This window comes from Zeus faber (genome assembly GCF_960531495.2).
Source record: "Zeus faber genome assembly, chromosome: 10".
Classification (NCBI taxonomy): Eukaryota; Metazoa; Chordata; class Actinopteri; order Zeiformes; family Zeidae; genus Zeus; species Zeus faber.
In genome coordinates this window covers 14,748,907-14,767,879 of record NC_137199.1, presented here as the reverse complement: position 1 = coordinate 14,767,879, position 18,973 = coordinate 14,748,907, and the positions used below count along the sequence as shown (strand labels likewise).

Here is an 18,973-nt window from a genome sequence, read left to right as displayed (position 1 = left end):
GGGGATATTAAACCCGATCACTGTCGGTGGGTGGGGGGCGGTTAGGGTGTGATAATGACCGGCGCGTTATCCCTTCGTGAACCATTCAATAAATGCGAATATATTGTTTAAAAAAAAAAAAAAAAGTGTGATGTGGATGACGTGCAACTTATTATTTGGATATGGAGTGAACTTCCCTGCGTGGCCGCCTCGCCGTGCAGCGTCCCCGGCCGCAAATCGCAGCGGAGACCCGGCGGGGGCAGCGCCCAGTGGACGAGGAGGATTTTGGGATTACGAGGAGGCAACACCACACTGCCCCGGGTGGTGGTGGTGGTGGTGGTGGGGATTTGTGGTCGTGCAGATGGGACGATTACCGACGCCTGCCCGAGCTTTGCACTTCCAGCGCCGGTGGGTGGGTGGGTGGGTCGGTGTGGTGGAGCGGGTAGGGAGGGGCGTGTCCGGTCCGCACTGTCACTCCGGATCCGTATCGGTATCGGTGACCCGTTCCCCGCCGACTCCGTCGGATGGGAGGCATTGCCGCCGCTTCCACGTCTCCCTCGTTTCGTGTCTGGGTTTGGTAGTCTTTAAAAAAGAGTATAAGAGGAAGGTGATTGGGCCAATAATGGTAAGACAGCGCTGGTGTTGTGAAATAAAAGTAGATCTGGGAGGAAAGCCATGGAACACCACTCCCGGTTTTTCTTGTTCCCAGTTCTCCCTTTTATTTCTATCTGCAGAATATACAATGTCTGAATATACAACATGAGTAGAGCATGTTTTGTATATACCCTATAGTGTATATATCTTTATATATATCTTTTCTTTTTTTTTTTTTTTAGACTGATGAAACTCATCTCTTTTCATAGGGACATTTTATAATCTGCCAACGGACACACGGTGGGATCCACGACCCAAGGGGACGGCCTGCAACCCACCCAGCCAGTGGCGATTTTGACCTCGCAACAATGTCGTAGCGCACGCCATGGTTCCAAAGGCACACGATGGCAAGGGAGGTGTGTCTGCAGAGAATTTGGAGGTGGGAAGGGTCTCGACACCCAGACTCGGCCAAGAGGGCGATACCTTGGCGACGCACGTGCCAGCTCTGTTGGGATTGAGTTGATTCAAATCCCGCGCGGACGTCGAAAAAGACTTGAGAGCCGAGGTCCCCGAAAAGCTCCATCGGAGATCTGCTCGGCCGGCCCATTCTGAAGGCCGATGGCAGTACTGGGTGGACTTTTTTGAGCAGATCGATTTTTTTTTTTTTTGTTTTGTTTTGTTAAAATACTTTTTTATTTTTTAACTTTTTAAGGAATTTTCAACCAACTCTAATTTGATGTACAGTAGAGATGACCTTGTTTTCATAGTGGTTTAGTTTGAGTTTTCTTACCTCCTCTGCTTTTTTTTTTTTAAGTTGAAACGGTTAAACTGCTGCAGCTCCCATCTCAGCCACCCCACCCAGTGCCTAAAAAAAAAAAAAAAAAGTCTCTCGGGGGAGCGCCGAAGATATCCACTGCTGCTTCGCCGACTGTCGTCCTCGATGCCCTTCTGTCCAATTCACTACCTCTTTCATTTCTTCAGCTTTTGTTTTCGGGGATATTTTCTGTGAGCAACAAGCAGAAAGTCAACGTTGAGATTGATATTAGCAGACGTTTGAGTGTAAGTGCTCTTGTGAAAATTCACAACAGTTCCAGGGAGCAGATTGACAAAGTTGCACCAAATGGTTACATCGAAGCCATATACAAAATATTTATGAATAGCCCACATCCATTTTTCTGTATATTTTACGCTTGAATAGCTTTGCTTTTTTGGTCCTCTATTTAAATGATGTACGGAAAATAATCATATAATTCAACTAGATATATATATATATATATATATATATATATATATTTCTATCCCCACGAAACCAGAGATTTGGATTACTTGTATTAGCACTGAGAGATATTTACTTAAAAACCTGGTCAGCCTTTTCAGGAAGCCTTGACAGGTTTTCCTACCTTTGCTGCTTTGCATTATATCAGGATAGGCCTCCATTTTTTCTTTTTATTTTGAAATTTTTTTCCCCAGTTGATAGGCATGACGCCTCCTGCCATAGGAACATTACGCTCACCCATCTGACCCGTGAAGCGGCCTTTCCAGTAGAGAGACTATAGATATCCAGCCCGCGCTCCCCTGCCTTTCTCGCCCTTTTTACCCTCTGTGATGCCGGGCTTCAGTAGTGGGGGGATTGGCGGAGGGGTCGGCGGGCCGGCTTCGGCCCCTCCCCGCCCGTTTCGGCCCAGCCGCTACGTGCCCGTCTCCGCGGCAACCACGTTCCTGGTCGGCTCCACGACGCTCTTCTTCTGTTTTACGTAAGAGTTCCTCCATCAATGCTTCTCGTCAGACGTGATGTAAAAAAAAAAAAAAAAAAGCCTACAACGCCGTATACTTGCACAATGATTTATATTTACACAACGTTTTGATGCTGTTTGTAGAACTAATCAGCACCTACCTCAGAGTCTTTGCTTAAGAGATATGTAAATACTTAGGCAAGGGAAAATGTGGCGAACTTTGAGGTGTCGAGGCGGTGACTATTATTTTTTATGACCTTTTCGGCCGTTGTCGCGCTCTGTCCAGATGCCCGTGGCTGTCCGAGTATTTCTCCTCGGTCATTCCTCTCTACATCGCGGTGATCTTCCTCTTCACTCTTGCCAACTTCTGCATGGCTACCTTCATGGACCCCGGAGTCTTCCCCAGAGGTAAACACACAATAGCCTAACTTGAATACAAGTCTGTGGGCGGTGTTTGTCCGCCGCTGGTCACCTCAAACGTTCAGTTCAGCAGACATGACTGCTTTTTTTGGTGGCGCGCCGCATTTTTTTTCTGATGCGACTTCAAATATGATTAAGTGATGATTTGATGATCGGTTTGCACCTTTTCAAGCCCGGGCCTTGTCATGATGTTGTTTCCGATCATTTATTACTGTTTGTAGCATGACCTCGCTGAATGCTTGACTTTTGAGGAACTTGGTAGGTTTCTCAATATCAAAACCTTCTGCAAGTTTAGTGTTATTTCATAAGCTTAGCATATGTGTAAACGTGCAAAAGAGCAACATCCAAAAATTATAGTGACGTGATTGGATCACAATTAGCGCGATCGAAATTCCAAACGCTCTCCGTTGTGTATTATTATTTGATTTCTTCAGCGGAGGAGGACGAGGATAAGGAGGATGATTTCCGCGCTCCGCTCTATAAGACGGTGGAGATCAAAGGCATTCAGGTGCGCATGAAGTGGTGCTCCACCTGCAGGTTCTACCGCCCGCCGCGCTGCTCCCACTGCTCCGTCTGTGACAACTGTGTGGAGGTATGTACACCGCGACAACATCCACCATGTCTGCCCTGTGGTCGTCGAGACATTTTAACATTTCCATACGTCCAACGTTTGCGCCCTTCCAGGATTGTTCTCGAGCCCATGTTTCTGTAATTAGAATAATCTTACCATTAGATAAACCTGTTTACTGCTGGTAAACAGTTTCTAGGGAGAAAAAGCCAGGTACTGCTGAAAAGAAATCCAAATATGTCTTGCGCATCTTAATTTGTATGTGTCATATATTCATTCACAAAATGAATACGGGCTGATTAAGCTTGCCGTTGAATATGTGGCTCTGCGGTGCCACGGTGGGCATCACGAGGCGTTTTCGCACCGCGGGAACCTTTCCATAGTTATAAGAACTTTTTTTTTGTTTTTTTTGTTTTTTTGTTTTGGAGGAACCATCCCATTTCCTGTGTCCGCACCGCAGGATCTAGGAACGTTTGCAGTTCTTCAAACTCTTTGTTTTGAGGAACTTTTTTTTTTAATTTTTTTTTTTTAGCTACTACTCCAGGGCAGGGTCTAACCGGCACAAGAGGAACCTTCAGTGAGGAAAGTGTATGTTGATTACTCCAGACGTAAGTCTGCGGCCCCTCGCCGGTCCCTCGGACTGAAAAATCCCCGGTCGAGTTGCATCGCTCTGGCTGCGGACCAGCCCACGTACACTCAGCCGTAAAAAAGATAAAAACAATTTTAAAAAATCAATAAAAAGTGCATTTTTATTGTAGATGTATTTATCTAATTAATTTTATTTTGACGTTTCTGACATTTTCAAACTTATTTTTAAATGACGTCTTGTAGAGTTAATACGAGTCAAGATCCAGTGACTGGATTTCCAGTTTCTCGCCACAAATTTGTTCAGAAACAGATTTTAATGGACTGATAAGACAAATAAGTGACAGTTAGGGAGTAGATACAACACAGAACTCGTGCTGAAACCCCGTTGGCCGACATCACTTTACTCTCAAGTGTTTCAGAGTTCCAGTGCAGTTGCCAATACCACCAAAATATAAAAGATTCAAAAGCCCTTGAAGTTATTAAGTTCTCGGGGGCACTGTCCGGTGCCAAAATGCCTCCTGTTGCTTTGCAACCCCAGAGGCTCTTGTCTCAAGTGTCAGTGCGGTGTTGGAAGCGTGTTCTCCCCGTGTTTGTGTGGGTTTTCTCCGGGTGCTCTGCTCTGCTCCCCTCCCACCTCCAAATACACAGAGGTTAGGAAAATGGAAACTCTAAAGTGTGTGTGTGTGTGTGTGTGTGTGTGTGTGTGTGTGTGTGTGTGTGTGTGTGTGTGTGTGTGTGTGTGTGTGTGTGTGTGTGTGTGTGTGTGTGTGTGTGTGTGTGTGTGTGTGTCCCTTGCAAACTGTTCAGAGTGTCTTCCTGTCTCATGCACAGTGTTGGTTGGGATTGGCTGGCCCTCACCAGGAAAGGTGGATGATTCACTTTTAGTAGCCCTCGAGATAATGTGCAACATAAGAGCCTGCCCTGTTAACGGGATGTCATGTAATTCGGGCGGCGATGGCGTCGCCCTCCCCACCCCGCAACAGCTTTACACGCACCGGTCACCTCTCGAATGATCTCCTCTTCTGTCCTTGTACCTCTGCCCGGCCAGGACTTCGACCACCACTGCCCCTGGGTGAACAACTGCATCGGCAGGAGGAACTACCGCTATTTCTTCCTCTTCCTGCTGTCACTCACCACCCACATCGTGGACGTCTTCGGCTTCGGCCTGGTCTACGTCCTGCACCACCGCCAGCAGCTGGACACGCCACACGCTGCCGTCACGTATCTTTACCCCTACCACGCGCCTAATACACTTTATAGATAGAATAAGCAAGCCGCTAACTCAATTTGTGTAGGTTGTTGAATTAATGGAACTTGGGGCTAATTAAAAAAAAAAAAGAAAAGATATTAAATTGAAACTGTTGTTTAAAAACCATGCTCTTTCCGTTGAAATAGAAGTAGCAATCTCCATTTGGTTAAGTGCAGATAACCTTTTGGACAAAACCCCTCAAAAACATCCATTTCCATGCAACATTATTATGGTTGTAATTATTATCATCCATGGTTATCCATGGTTCGATCCCCAGCTCCTCCTAGTAGTATGCTGAAGTGTCCTTGAGCAAGATGCTTAAACCCCTAATTGCTCCCCGCTACGCCGCTACATGGCAGCCCACTGCTCATGGATACGTCAGATACTTGGATGGGTAAAATGCAGAGAACTAATTTCCTCCAGAGGTGTTAATAAAGTATACAAAAAAATAATAATTTTAGTTGTTCTTTAATTTAATCCGTTTCCACTTCTACCTTGTCACAGTTTATAGCTTGCATTCACTGATATCTCCTTGACCGTGTCATCCCCCAGTATGGCTGTGATGTGCGTAGCGGGATTGTTCTTTGTCCCAGTAGTCGGCCTCACTGGGTTCCACATCGTGCTGGTGTCCCGTGGAAGGACCACCAACGAACAGGTACATGCAGCTGCTGTCTCGGTGCATTACGGAGGGCTGCTCATTTGGTGCTTATGTTAATTGTTCTCATTGAATGCTTTGCTGGCAATGACTGTGATGTAGAGTCTGATTAACTACAACTGACAAAGGACAATTATTGTACATTTCTTTGGATAAAAGTTGAAAGTGATAAATGGGGATGGTAGCTCAGGCGGTAGAGCTGGTGGTCTAGTGATCTAAAGGTTGCTGGTTCGATCCCAGGCTCCTCCTGCTAGCATGCTGTAGTGTCCTTGAGCAAGACACTTAACCCCTAATTGCTCCTGATGGCTGCGTCCGTCGGTGTTTGAACAATTGTAAGTCGCTTTGGATAAAAGCGTCTGCTAAATGACTAAATGTAATGTAAATGTAATAAATGGCTCCATGTCAATATAGTTTGTTAGTCGATTACAGGGCTTGGGAACCTTTTTCCTGTTTGGTGCCAGATTAATAATTACATATAATGATTGCGGGCCCCAGACTACTACAGTGTTAGACAGTGTTTGGGCGTACACCGATTTCATAACTTTCCCACCGCCCCCACAGTTGTTTTGCTATATATATATATATATACACACACACACACACACACACACAGTGGTACCTTGACTTACGACTGTAATTCGTTCTATGAGAACGGTCGTATGTTAAAACAGTCGTATGTCGAAGCAATTTTTCCCATATAAATTATGAAATCATGAAAGGTGAAAATAAACAAAATACACAGCACAAACACAGTTAATATGAAAGAAATATCGATAAGCCATGAACTATGTGCACACACGATGTAGGTCGCCCACTGACTGCTGACTGACTGCTGACTGACTGCTGACTGACTGCTGACTGACTGCTTACTGACTGCTGACTGGCTGCCGACGCACCAACTGCAAATTTCCACGGTCGTATCTTGGAGCAGTCGGTCGCAAGTCGATACAAATTTTCGCGACTATCGCTACTCGTATCTTGGATTAGTCCTTAGTAGATGCGGTCGTAAGTCGAGATACCGCTGTATATTAATATTAAAATTAAACCAAAATAAAAACATTTAGTTAATTTTTGTGTATCAGCGCCGACGTTCATTAAATTAAAAAAAATAAAAATAAATCTAAATTTGTAAAATAGTAGGTGTGTTATCAATACTTAGTCTGACACTACAAAACAAAGTGAAAGAGTCTGCTTGTGCAGTCTGCTTGTTGCGGGAGGAGAGGAGGGAAGGCTGTAGGAGACCTTGGATCGGGTGTAGATCGGGACCTGTCTCCCTCCATCCGTAATAAGCGCCCAAGCATAACGGCTGGACGCTCCTCGCGTTCCGTGTCCTGCCCCCGACCTGGTTGTAAAATGTCCGGTGTTACCAGTAACGCCGGTGTTGTCATGAGTTTATTAGCCGGTGGGGGGAGGGGGAAATCCCTGCATCCTGCAGAGTCATCTTGGAAACGAGCAAACACCCAGTGGGCCTTGTGATGTTGACGACACAAACACTTCTCAGCTTTTCCTCATCCTCTCCAAAACAGGTGACGGGGAAGTTTCGCGGGGGCGTCAACCCTTTCACCAACGGCTGCCTGAGGAACATCTCACATGTGCTCTGTAGTTCCCAGGCTCCAAGGTCAGTCTGCTTCTCAGCCCTCTGATATATCGCCCTCCGTTTACCACTGGGTTCTTTGAATGTGTTTATCGCTCTGTCTTGTTTCCTCCTTCTACTTTGATTTATTTCACTCTCACACCCACTGGGTGTGACGACTGAGTTTTATTGAGTGGAAAATTGAAATGATCCAACAGGAATGATTTGTAGCTGTTTGATTTTTAAATAAATTGGCATTGCAAATTTTAAACTGGATCAACAAGTTGAATCCTTCGCACCCTGCCTCTACCTGCTTTGACACACAAGGGAATAAATGGAGCGTACACCGATCAGCCAACAACATTAAAACCACTGACAGGTGAAGTGAATAACATTGCTCATCTTGTTCCATTGTCACCTGTCAAGGGGTGGGATATATTAGGCAGCAAGTGAACGGTCAGTTCTTGAAGTTGACGTGTTAGAAGCAGGAAAAGTGGGCAAGCGTAAGGATCTGAGTGTTTTTGACAATGGCCAAACTGATGGCTAGATGACTGGGTCAGAGCATCTCCAAAACGGCAGGTCTTGTGGGGTGTTCCCAGTATGCAGTGGTTAGTACCTGTCAGAAGTGATCCAAGGAAGGACAACCGCTGACAGGGTCATGGGCGCTCATGGGCTCATTGATGCACGTGGGGAGTGAAGTCCAGCCTGTCTGGCCTGAGCCCACAGAACACTACTGTAACACAAATTGGTGAAAGTTTAATGCTGCTATGATAGAACACACAGTGCAACACAGCTTGATGTGTATGGGGCTGTGTAGCTGCAGACTGGTCACAGTGTCCATGTTGACCCCTGTCCACCACTGAAAGCGCCTACAATGGACATAACTCAGAACTGGACCATGGAGCAATGGAAGAAGGTGGCCTGGTCTGATGAATCACGTTTTCTTCTACATCATGTGGATGGCCGGGGAGTGATCCATGGGGGCCCCACCTCACAACTTCCAGGACTTAAAGGATCTGCTGCTAACGTCTTGTTACCAGATACCACAGGACACCTTCAGAGGTCTTGTGGAGTCCATGCCTCCACGGGTCAGAGCTGTTTTGGTGGCACAAGGGGAGGCTACACAATATTAGCGGTTATTAGTGGTGGTATTAATGTTGTGGCTGATCGGTGTATGTGTGACGGGGTGGACACCTGTTCACATAAAGCCCCAAATTCACTGTTGCTTAGCTGATGGGGCATTTGTTTCAACAAAATTGTGAACGCATACCTTTGTCCCCATCAGGTACGTGGGCCGGTGGCGGGGCCCACAGACGGTTGAAGTCCATCCTCCGTTCATGAGGCCGGCCCTCACTGAGGCCCAGCTGGAAGCTAAGGTCCTGGACAACGGTATCCAGAACGACAGGCACAGCACCAGGGTACCAACACATCTTTGTCTAAAATGTCCATCTAGTTTAGAAAAACCAGTGATAGACCAGTGGTAGATCTTCGCGTGTTTTCATTGGAGGTGGTGAAGGTGTTGGGTGGGCTCGGTGGGGATTTAATATTTTAATCGGGGTCTGGAGGTGTCAGCCGTCTGTGTGCCCTCCCCTTCCAGTCCAAGAGCAGCCTGGACCAGATGGAGAGCCAGTCGGCCGACGCGGAGCCTCCGCCTCCTCCCAAGCCGGAGCTCCGCTATGCGACCATGTCCCACGGCGACACCGAGGGTAGGGCGGGAGTCGAACACCGACCGGGACGCTTCCCGTGGAGTCGACGACCCACTTTGTTTGTTTGATCTTTAACTTGCTCCAATGCGTGCCAAACCCTTTTTTTTTTAAATTGATTTAATATTTAAGTTGTTTTTCTTTGTTGTTGTTGTTCTTCTTCTTTCTTCCCCACCCAGAGAGCAGCCTGCTGACCGAAGCTCCTCCCACTCCGTCAATGTACAAGTACCGGCCGGCGTACAGCAGCCCAGGAAGGAACCACGCTGCTTTTGCACAACCCAACAAGGTAGAGAGACCTACACACACACACACACACACACACACACACACACACACACACACACACACACACACACACACACACACACACACACACAAGAACGAGAACCACAACGTACACATTGTTAGAGGCCTCAGTTAACCGTGACATTTTGCATGATGGGAGTCCAGCTGGATCAAGTTTGGTTCGTGCTTCACACCACAAGGATTTGATAAGCTAAAATGATGTTATTTTCTAATTACCACTTGTTATTAGTTATTTTGCTCTTTTTTTTCCTATCTATTTGTTATGAGGCATGTGAGGTTATGCGGTTAATTTAGACTTATTTCACAACCAGTGGAAGAGGAGAGAGATTCTATGGCATAAAACTTAATTAAGCCCTGTGGGGTCATTCGGGATCGTATCCGATATCGCCTGGCTTCCTTTACCTGCCGTAGAAAACTGCACTGTACTCGCACTGTGTTAACAAGTGCAATCCACAGATGTGGCTTCTGTATCTCTATTTCATTCATTTATGGTTAAAACAATGCCCCTCTTTTTTTGTTTGTTTTTTTTGTTTTTTTTTGTTCCCCCCCCACTGTGAATTTATCACTCAGTGGCCATCGGTTGATCAGTAAGTCTGTGTGTGTGTGTGTGTGTGTGTGTGTGTGCGTGTGTGCGTGTGCGTGTGTCCATTCGACCGTTTCCCTGTGTGGACCTCTCTTTCCTCCCTTGAGACTGCATTGACTGGAATGTACAGTTATCTGTATACATGTATATTTTGTATGTTTGTACATACAGTGCGTGTTCAGAGACAATCTCTTGTATCCAGTGCTAGTGCTTGTGAGTCAGTTTGTTACTGGTCCAGTAGTGTGATGATGGAGTAGAGCACCGGTCCAGCATCCAGTTCCCAACCACTGTTACCGTCTCTCTCTCTCTCTCTCTGTGCTTTGTGACTGTGTACAATCATTTTTGCTTGATTTTACCCTGCTATGTTATCTAGTCTGGAGGTAACATTGCCTCTCCATCTTCATCCTCTTCCTCTCCCCCTTTCCTTTGGGCTTTATTGCCCCATCCCTCTGTCCATAATGGCCCCTCAAATCACCCTGCCTGTCCAACCCCCCCCCCCCCCTTTCCCTCTCTTCTCTCTATCCTGCTGCTCTCCCCAGATGATACGTGGGGAGAGCCTCGACTCTCCGTCCCCCTCCATCCTCCAGTCCAGCCGTCAGCCCAGCTACCGCTCGGAACCCAGCAGTCTGGACGGAGCCACTGTGGTGGGGGGAGGCGTGGGGGCACGCAGAGGGGGAGGGGAAAGGGGCGGGGGCCCCGGAGGCCCGGGTGGGATGGCCGGGGGCGTCTCTGGGGGCATGTCGGGCTACTCCCTGGCCGGACGCTCCTACACCTCTTATCCGTCCTCTCTGGTCCTGTCCACTGGCGGGTCCCACTCCTCCAGCCTCCGCTCGGCGCACACGGCACACAACGTGTTGGCCACGCTCCAATCGGAGGGCACCACGGACACCAGCTACAAGAGTCTGGCCAATCAGACGCCTCGAAACGGCAGCTTGTCGTACGACAGCCTGCTGACGCCCTCCGAGAGCCCCGAGTTTGAATCGGCGGCGCACGAGCTCTCGCCACAGAAGCCCCATGCCCCGTTTCACCCCCCACCAGTGGGAGCGGAGGTGCCCGGCGCCCCGCTGCAGGGCTACACGTCGCCCTTCCTCTCCGCTCAGCTCGCCCAGCAGAGGGAGGGGCAGCTGCTCCAGGGCTCTGCCTCTTTCTCTTCCCCCCACAGGGCCTACCTGCGTGCCGTCAGCCCGCCCCCTCCCTCCTCCGGTCTGCCCGAGACCCAGCTCCTCCTCCAGGACTCCAGCCCCAGACCCCCTCGGGCCTCCCACCACAACCCCTGTCCCTCGTCCTCCTCCCCCAGGGCTCGCTCGCCGGAGCCCCCCGTCTCCCCCCCGCCACGCGGCCCCTCCCTGGGCAAGTCCCAGTTTTGCACTGGGGAGACGGGGCCTCAGCACAAACCCCGGCCCGTGGGAGGAGGCCTAATATCTGGAGGGGTGGGAGCCGGAGGGCCGAAGGCTCCACAGTGAGTAGAGCTCCATTAGCAGATCCGTCAGCCTGCTACTCCCACTCTTAATCCTCTTCTTCCTCCTTGGTTTGTGTCAGCTCCTCTTCCTCCCCGATCTGTGTGAGTCTTCCTTCTTCTCCGCCATGATTTCCAGTCAGTCTTTATTTGTTTAGTGTGTGTGTGTGTGTGTGTGTGTGTGTGTGTGTGTGTGTGTGTGTGTGTGTGTGTGTGTGTGTGTGTGTGTGTGTGTGTGTGTGTGTGTGTGTGTGTGTGTGTGTTCTAAAGTGTCTCATCTGAATGAAATCAAACTCTAGAAACACAGGAGACACACACACACACACATTGTTGGACATTCCAAAATTGAACGTAGCGCTGAACTTAAAGTGGTAATCCATAAGATTTGTTCAAATATCCCCAGATAATTTGATGTGTAGCCCATTTTTTATTTAGCTGCAGTTTTAAAGAATCAGCCGTTTTGTGGTATTGGCGTTGTGAATGTGCTACCCTACACGCTGTTTCCATTCCCAGAGAAGAATGCAAAGGTCAGTCATGCGCAAGATGTGAAAGGGGACCACAGTGAGTCGCTGAGTTGCGGTCACTCAACTTGTCGATGTGGATGAGCATTCACAAAATAAAAACAACGGCACCCTCGGATGACGAAAAGAAAACATCGCCTCAAGTGGCCCAAGAAAACGGGGGGGGGGGGGGGGGGGACAAATCAGTTGTTGAGACGAAGACGTACCTACACGCAAAGAAGATTAGAGCGATGTCAATGGTGAACCTAGATGTCGAAAAATGAATAAAGGTTGCCGTTTCAAAGGGAATTCTGCGACGTGTAGTGATCTTATGGATTTCCACTTTAGGTGTGGTAATTTAAAATATGTACAATTAAAAGCAAACAGAGTATTTTCTTCTCCAGCATGCGTCTGTCTGTCCTCCAGCCTGTCTGTCCTTCATCCTTTGCTTTCTCACTTTGGCCAGTTAATTTCGCAACGCCTTACAAGATCACCAGTGTAGAGACATTTTGCTATTTGTGTCTTTATTTTTTTATTAAAAATTTTTTTTTTGTCCAAGTAGAACCACTCACCCCCACCCTCCCCTTTGTCCCGTGTCCTCCTCCCGAACCCCCACCTCCACCCCCTCCTATCCCCCCCCGACGGCTGTCCAATCAGATCCGCCTCCCGCCTGGGCTCGGCCAATCACAGCGCACCTAAGCCCGGCGGCGGGGTGAAGAAGGTGACGGGCGTCGGAGGGACCACCTATGAGATCTCCGTCTGAGCGACGCGCAGCCTCCGCGGCGTCCCACCGGGAGGAAACCCATTTCACTGGACGACTCCCCCCGCTCCCGTTTATTTTGGATGTAAACGTCCGGCTTAAAAATACCAATTTTTTTTTTTTTTTTTTTTTGTCATCTGTCCTTGTTTGCCGGTGGCATAAGACTGATTGGACGAGATAACCTGGTACTACATTTTCTTAAATTTGTTACGGCTCTGGCCTTTCTTCTCCGCCAGCCTTTTCATATTTGAACAAACGGTTACTCTAAATGAAATTGAGGGCATTTGTGGGTTTATTTTTTGTTTTGTTTTTTTCCCCTCTCCCCCAGGGGTTGGGGGTCTCCTTCTAAGCCACTCTGCGAGCCATAGCCCTGTGACTGTATTACAGCGGGTGAGGTGCGGAAACTTTGTATAGACTACAAGTAGCTTTTTTTTTTTTTTGACGAATTTGCTCTCCTTTAAATTTTGGGAATCAGCACACGGAGTCTCCGGCTACGGCACCGCACCCTTAAAGAATGGCCTTAGTCCAGCCCACGTGGAACCGCGGAGGGACGATGCTGACACTCATGACCAGTCGTAACTTCCACGACTTACTCTTCCGCCGCGCCCCCCCTCCCCCTTATCGGAGATGCAAATCGCTGAGGCGGGGATTCCGACTTTACCTGACGAGATGTCCCGTGACACCCAAAAAGTAAAAATCAAAGTATCATTTTAGTTTTATAAATCTTTTTTTAAACCGTTGTTTTTTAACTGTATTAAGCTGAAAGATTATTGGGACGACTGGTCGGGTCTTGAGTGACTGTCACGGACGGCGGCGATGGCTTATGTACTGTGTACCATTTTTATTTTTATTTTTTTTTTGAGGAAACCGGTCAGAATCTGTTGAATTTGATGGCTGCATCAGCCGGTCAAGGGCGCTCGCCGGACGTCCCCGGAGGGGGGGGGGGATCCTCTGGACCGCCGAGGCGACGGAGAGTTGAGTTCCAAAGCCACAAAGAAATTCTTAATCATGACCGCAGCACAAGCATCTTTGTGGAATGTATGCTTGTAATGTTTATGCTAAATACATTATGCAAATTCTGTTAGTAGCTTTAAAATGATTGTCCATTTTATTGTATTTTGTAAGGGGGTGGGTTTTTTGTCTTTTTTTTGCAATGTTTTGTGTGTTAACCACGTTGCTAGAAAGAAACCGTACACCTTTTTTAAAAAGAGGGCCAGACAAAATAGAAGCAGGGAGGGGAAAGGCTTATTTATTTCATCCGACATAAAAACATAGTAGTTCCGGCCACAATTCCAAAGCAGCCACTGGAATTTTCGATTGTACGCATTAGGCCGTCTTGGGTTTCACCTCCCCCGAAAAGCCATACGGGCGGAACACCTTTGCATAGAGATAACGAGTTGTGAATTTTTAAACATGGTCAAACGGATCAACGTTGTAGAAGGTGTAGTGACTGGTTTGCAATTGGGGATCGTTTTGAGTGTTTTTGTTTTTTTTGTATTGTTTTCCTACCCTGCCTTGAGACATTTGTACTGAATCAAACGTGTATGTTCATTTTATACTTTCTAAGAAACGTTTTAAAGGCAGATTAGACTTTGTCTCGTATTATACTTTTTTTTTTTTTTTTGGGTTTAGATTTTTAAAATTTTTAATGGTACAGTTCACTTTTTTTTTTTTTTTTTCCTTTTAGCCCACGAAAAGGTTTAGAAAGCAACGCCTTGAGGGATGTATGTGTGTGCGTGTCAATCAGGTTTTGTTGTTTCAGAAACGCTGGCTTATTCGATTTTTCTTTTTAGCGTATTTGAAGCTCACAGATGTTTAGATTAGGAGGCTGGCTTGAATGTAGCACGTCTTTTTCAGTTTCGGGGGTCGGCGCTTCCCCCCCCTGCCCCCCCCTCTCCCACCCCCAGAGCTACATCATCAGTGTGCGCATGTGGTTTGGTTTATCTCTGGTGTGCATACCTGTGAGAACATACTTGTCTAATGCTGGTAAATGATGAATAGTCAACCTGAAGCAGTCACAGCACAAGCAGCAATCATAAAGGAGGTGGAGGTGGAGGTGGAGGTGGAGGTGGAGGGGGGGAACGACGACAAAAAAAACAAAACTGTGGCCTCTGAACAATTGAAATCTCTTCGGGTTTAATGGCGTACAATTGTATGTGAGAATAAATACTGCTATTGTGGGCTGTGATGAATGGAACGTGTTTCACAAATATCTGTAATTAATATGTTAAGACATTTCCAAAAATGGCCTTATAAAAAGTTTTTAAAGATGTCTTCTCAGAATAAAAAACAAAAAAAAAAAAAGGGGGTCAAATTCACACGGGGTCGTGGGACGTGTGTAATTTGTACGGAAGTCGTCAGTTTAAAACATTTTATTTTCAGTTTCAACAACACTTATTGCCTCTTTCTTTGGCGCGTACATATCAAACATCAAGGCAGGTAAACACACAGCAGTTTCCTCCGCTGGTTAAGCAACAGGCGGCCAAACGGAACGGGCTGAAGGCTCGGATGAGACCGGGATGAATTCAGCCAGGACAAACAAATAGGCATTTCCGTGCGATCGACTCGGTAATATCTGCATTTGCATACATTAAACTCTCCTGTCGGGATTGTTTCAGCATCTAGAAGGAAAAAAAACAAAACAAAAAAAAAAAACATTCGAGCTCGTGAACACTGGGAGAGACGCGGAGCGTGAAAATGTCCTCTCGCCCGCCTCACTGGTCCTTCTTGCTCTCCGCGGGCTGGCCCGGATCCACGTCTTCAGGGCGCGGCTCGTCGCCGGCGCCCACTTCCGGCAGAGAGGGATTCGGCTCTTCTCCCGTCGCCCCGCGACCCTTGGCCAGCTTCTTGGATTTCTGGAAGATCTCGTTGAGGTTGAACTCACGGATGATGTTCTCCTGGGGGCGGAGGCGTAAACGAGCGTCAGTGAATTTGTGTTTGCAGTTGGGGGGGACACACACACACACACACACACACACACACACACACACACACACACACACACACACACACACACACACACACACACACACACACACACACACACACACCTCGTTGAATGTCCAGGACACCGCTCTGCCTTTGCTGTCGACCATCGGGCGTCTCATGATTTCCCGACCTCCCTGGAAAAGCACCAGCGAGGGAAGCTGCTTAGCGAGGGAGGAAGTGCTGACCCTGTACCTGTGGAGAGTGAGCATGTCGGGCCGTCAAGACTTCCACTCCGGCCTCTGTTCACTGCTGCATCGGGTGTTTCGAAAAGAGCAGCTGTGTAAAGCTTATGAGGATAACATTGAAGAGCCGGGGGGGGAAAAAAAACAAAAAAAAAAAAAACTGCTGACCTTTGAGAAACCTCTCCGTAGCGTCCCGCGTCCACCTTGCCAAACCTGAGACCGGCACAGTTGTACCTGCAGAACACGCGCTCGGTTTACAAGACATTACGACACATTTCTAGAGTGATGCAGTGAGGGCCACAAAAAAAAGCTCTTCCATTGGATTGTTTTCAATTAATAGGATTCTCAATTTTATTGAGAGACAATTTCATGCACCATACTGTTCTCACACTCAAGAGTGAACTTTCACTCAGATGTAACATGTTATCACAGAGGAAGCCGTTTGCTGAAAAGCTTTGTTAACTTTCAGTGTCAAGGTCTTTCGCATACAATTCTTTTCACGCCAGATATACACACGCTACATATCCTAACCCTATTTTTACTTAGTTTACGTTCCGATTCATTAACATGGCTATCACAATGATCATAATTCGATTTTTTTTTTAACCAATGATTTACTGTTCTACTCTTTCCGTTTTTGGTGACCTGTCCATCTCTTAAAACATGGCGAGCCGTCCATAAGAGAAGTGCGATATAAATAAAGATCGTTATTACTTGGCCGAATTGAAAATAGCACGGCGTCAACGCGACAGGCGTGTGGGTGGAGCGTCTCTTACTTGAGCGAGAGATCGGCATAGACGGAAGCAAAAGACTGGCACTCGGGGGACCAGTTGGCGTAGAATTCGACGATCCAGGTGACCCGGCTGTCCTTCTGCAGCTCTTCCTGGTGGGCAAAGGACCAAACAGAAACAGATGAGGCTGTGCGGCGGCTGAACACCCCCGTCCCTCCCGTTTTTATGAGGAGGGACACGAACAGACGCCAGGCGCGTGGGAATAAGGTCAGGCTGGCGGGGTCGTCGCTTTGCGAAGGTCTCCCCAGTGCAAAGCAAACGCCTGACGTCGACGAGCCTCTAAACAAACACCCTTCCCTTCAGGTCTTTATTGCAGCAGCAACTCACATCTATTGTCTTGTCACTCAGGTATTTGATGTACTCGGGGCCCATGTAAAGCGGTGGTTTGCAGGTCATGACGAATGCTGGAAAATGCCACGGGGGGAAAAACAAAAAACAAAACATGGGTTATACACATTCAAATAATAATCACGACGTAAATAATAAACCTGGCCAACGAGGAGTTAAGTTGCTAGAGCCCGTCATCCTGTCGACATCAAAATCTGAGCGTATTTCAACTCTTAAGACAAGGATTTAACATAAAATGGGTTGTCTACCCGCAACCATCAACCCTCAATGTTTCGCCAACGATCGCGCCACATCGAGGCGGAGTAACGACGGGAGGCGTCGACGGCGGCCGCAACGTTGACGTTGAATAAAACGGCGCTTACGGACCCACACACAGGGTGAGGTACAGGATGCCCAGGCGAATGTCCAGCCGAAAGAAGAGGATGACGTTGGCCACCTTGCTGAACAGGAAGAGGTTTCCAACATGCTGCTCCAGAGTGACTTGGAGGGAAGAGAGACAGAGAAGGAAAGAGAGGGGGTGAGGCCAAATTCTCAAGATCTTGTGGGAATGATAAGGAAAACTTGTCCTCGGGGTCGTTAAGGTCACGCTACAGTGTAGTCTCATATCACGATATCTATTCTACACCAACATACAGTATTCCCCACTCCTCCTGTGTCCCTGCTAAATCCTATTTTGTTTGCACTACCAGGATGGGGGGGGGGGGGGGGGTCTTTAAACGTGTGGAGTCTATTGTTTCGGTGTATCCCTGCCACGACATGAGTAACCTGTTGATAAGACGTAATTGCAGGGCGAAGATGGTAAAGTGGAGAGGGTGTAATTACAATGTTTACAATACAAGCCCAGCGCTGTTTATGGCAAAGCAGGCCTTGCTTTGTGTGCAAGTACTGAATACTCTGATAAGGAGTACTGATAAAAACCCATTGTGCGTGTGTGCGTGCGTGCGGTTTAAAAGGAAAACACACCTTCATTCATTTTCTTCAATGCTGTTCTTTGTAAGCATTTTTAAGTATTTATTTAATATTGTATATGCATATTCATGTTCCACACCTGTGTGTGTATATGTGTGTGTGTGTTTATGTGTGTGTGTGTGTGTGTGTGTGTGTGTGCGTATATACATGTATGTATGTATGTGTGTGTGTGTGTGCATGTCTGTGTGTGTATGCTTGTATATACGTGTATGTATGTATGTGTGTGTGTGTGTGTGTGCATGTCTGTGTGTGTATGCTTGTATATACGTGTATGTATGTATGTGTGTGTGTGTGTGTGTGCACTCACACGTATTTATGTATGTGTATGTGTGTGTGTGTGTGCGCGCACTCACCGGCCCTCCTGTTCTTCATCATCACGATGGCACTGAGGAACATGAGGATCTCCACTTCTCTCTGCGTGACGAAGGGGGTTGAGACCGTCAACGCACGAGCACCGTCAGTCCTCCGCGTCCACCATGTTAACTTCCACCCCAAACACTCACCCAGTCGAAGTCGCACGAGTTGCCGTCCTCCCGCTGCGTCGCCAGGTACTCGCACACGCCCGGCGCCTTGCGGACCGCGAGGAAGGCGACGGTCATGAGGACCGAGGCGACGTAGTAGGGCTTCAGCAGCCATTTGTAGATCTGCGGCAGGTGGTAGAGGAAGGCAAGGAGCCCCGTGATCAGAGCCATGGTGCCTGCCCGGTGCTAGCGGAGAGAGACGCTGGGGGGGGGACGAAGCGGAGGGGGACGGGGGTGTCGAGTGACAGCTGAGAGCCGAGGCTGCGTGACCGTGGGACGCGTGACACCGCCTGCGCCTGCGCGAGGCCGAGGGGCGGGGGGGCTTTGCGGGTGCAACGGCTTGCCGTAGTTGCTGTGAGCGACGGCGAGGCTCGACCCCGGTGCCCTTTTTCCGGATTCGGTTCTTGAGGAGTCACTCGGGGAAACGAGTCGTTCGGCCTTCCGACCGTTCGTTCCCTTGATTGGGGTCGGAATGACGCCGCTGAACGAGAGCCGGGGGGGAGTCGG

The 18,973-nt window shown here is 48.1% G+C and overlaps 2 protein-coding genes across 2 annotated transcripts; one reads left to right on the top strand and one right to left on the bottom strand.

Annotated features, from left to right (window-relative positions):
* Positions 1 to 2,178: 2,178 nt before the first annotated feature.
* Positions 2,179 to 12,724, top strand: zdhhc5b (zDHHC palmitoyltransferase 5b; the record flags this gene model as incomplete). Its single annotated transcript, XM_080008491.1, has 11 exons — positions 2,179 to 2,327; positions 2,593 to 2,714; positions 3,161 to 3,318; positions 4,931 to 5,103; positions 5,684 to 5,786; positions 7,313 to 7,404; positions 8,645 to 8,777; positions 8,957 to 9,065; positions 9,242 to 9,348; positions 10,491 to 11,410; positions 12,565 to 12,724. The coding sequence occupies 11 exons, from the start codon at positions 2,179 to 2,181 to the stop codon at positions 12,668 to 12,670; spliced, it is 2,172 nt and encodes a 723-aa protein (XP_079864617.1). The 3' UTR covers positions 12,671 to 12,724.
* A 2,060-nt stretch (positions 12,725 to 14,784) lies between these two features.
* On the bottom strand, positions 14,785 to 18,732 carry LOC307235781 (thioredoxin-related transmembrane protein 2-B-like). Its single transcript, XM_080007988.1, has 8 exons — positions 18,449 to 18,732; positions 18,299 to 18,359; positions 17,343 to 17,456; positions 16,956 to 17,032; positions 16,614 to 16,720; positions 16,006 to 16,071; positions 15,718 to 15,847; positions 14,785 to 15,564 (listed from the first exon to the last, which is right to left on the bottom strand). Exons 1-8 carry the CDS (start codon positions 18,635 to 18,637, stop codon positions 15,382 to 15,384), a joined length of 927 nt encoding a protein of 308 aa, XP_079864114.1. The 5' UTR covers positions 18,638 to 18,732; the 3' UTR covers positions 14,785 to 15,381.
* Positions 18,733 to 18,973: the final 241 nt, after the last annotated feature.

Bases quoted from the DNA above. Each gene is read 5' to 3' on its own strand.
- LOC307235781 (XM_080007988.1), bottom strand. From the start codon at position 18,637: ATGGCTCTGATCACGGGGCTCCTTGCCTTCCTCTACCACCTGCCGCAG. The intron at 17,457-18,298 runs GTGAGTGCGCGC...CTTCCCTCCAAG, and splicing joins GATGAAGAACAGGAGGGCCG to TCACTCTGGAGCAGCATGTT. The intron at 15,848-16,005 runs GTCAGCAGTTTT...CACTCTCCACAG, and splicing joins TACGGAGAGGTTTCTCAAAG to GTACAGGGTCAGCACTTCCT.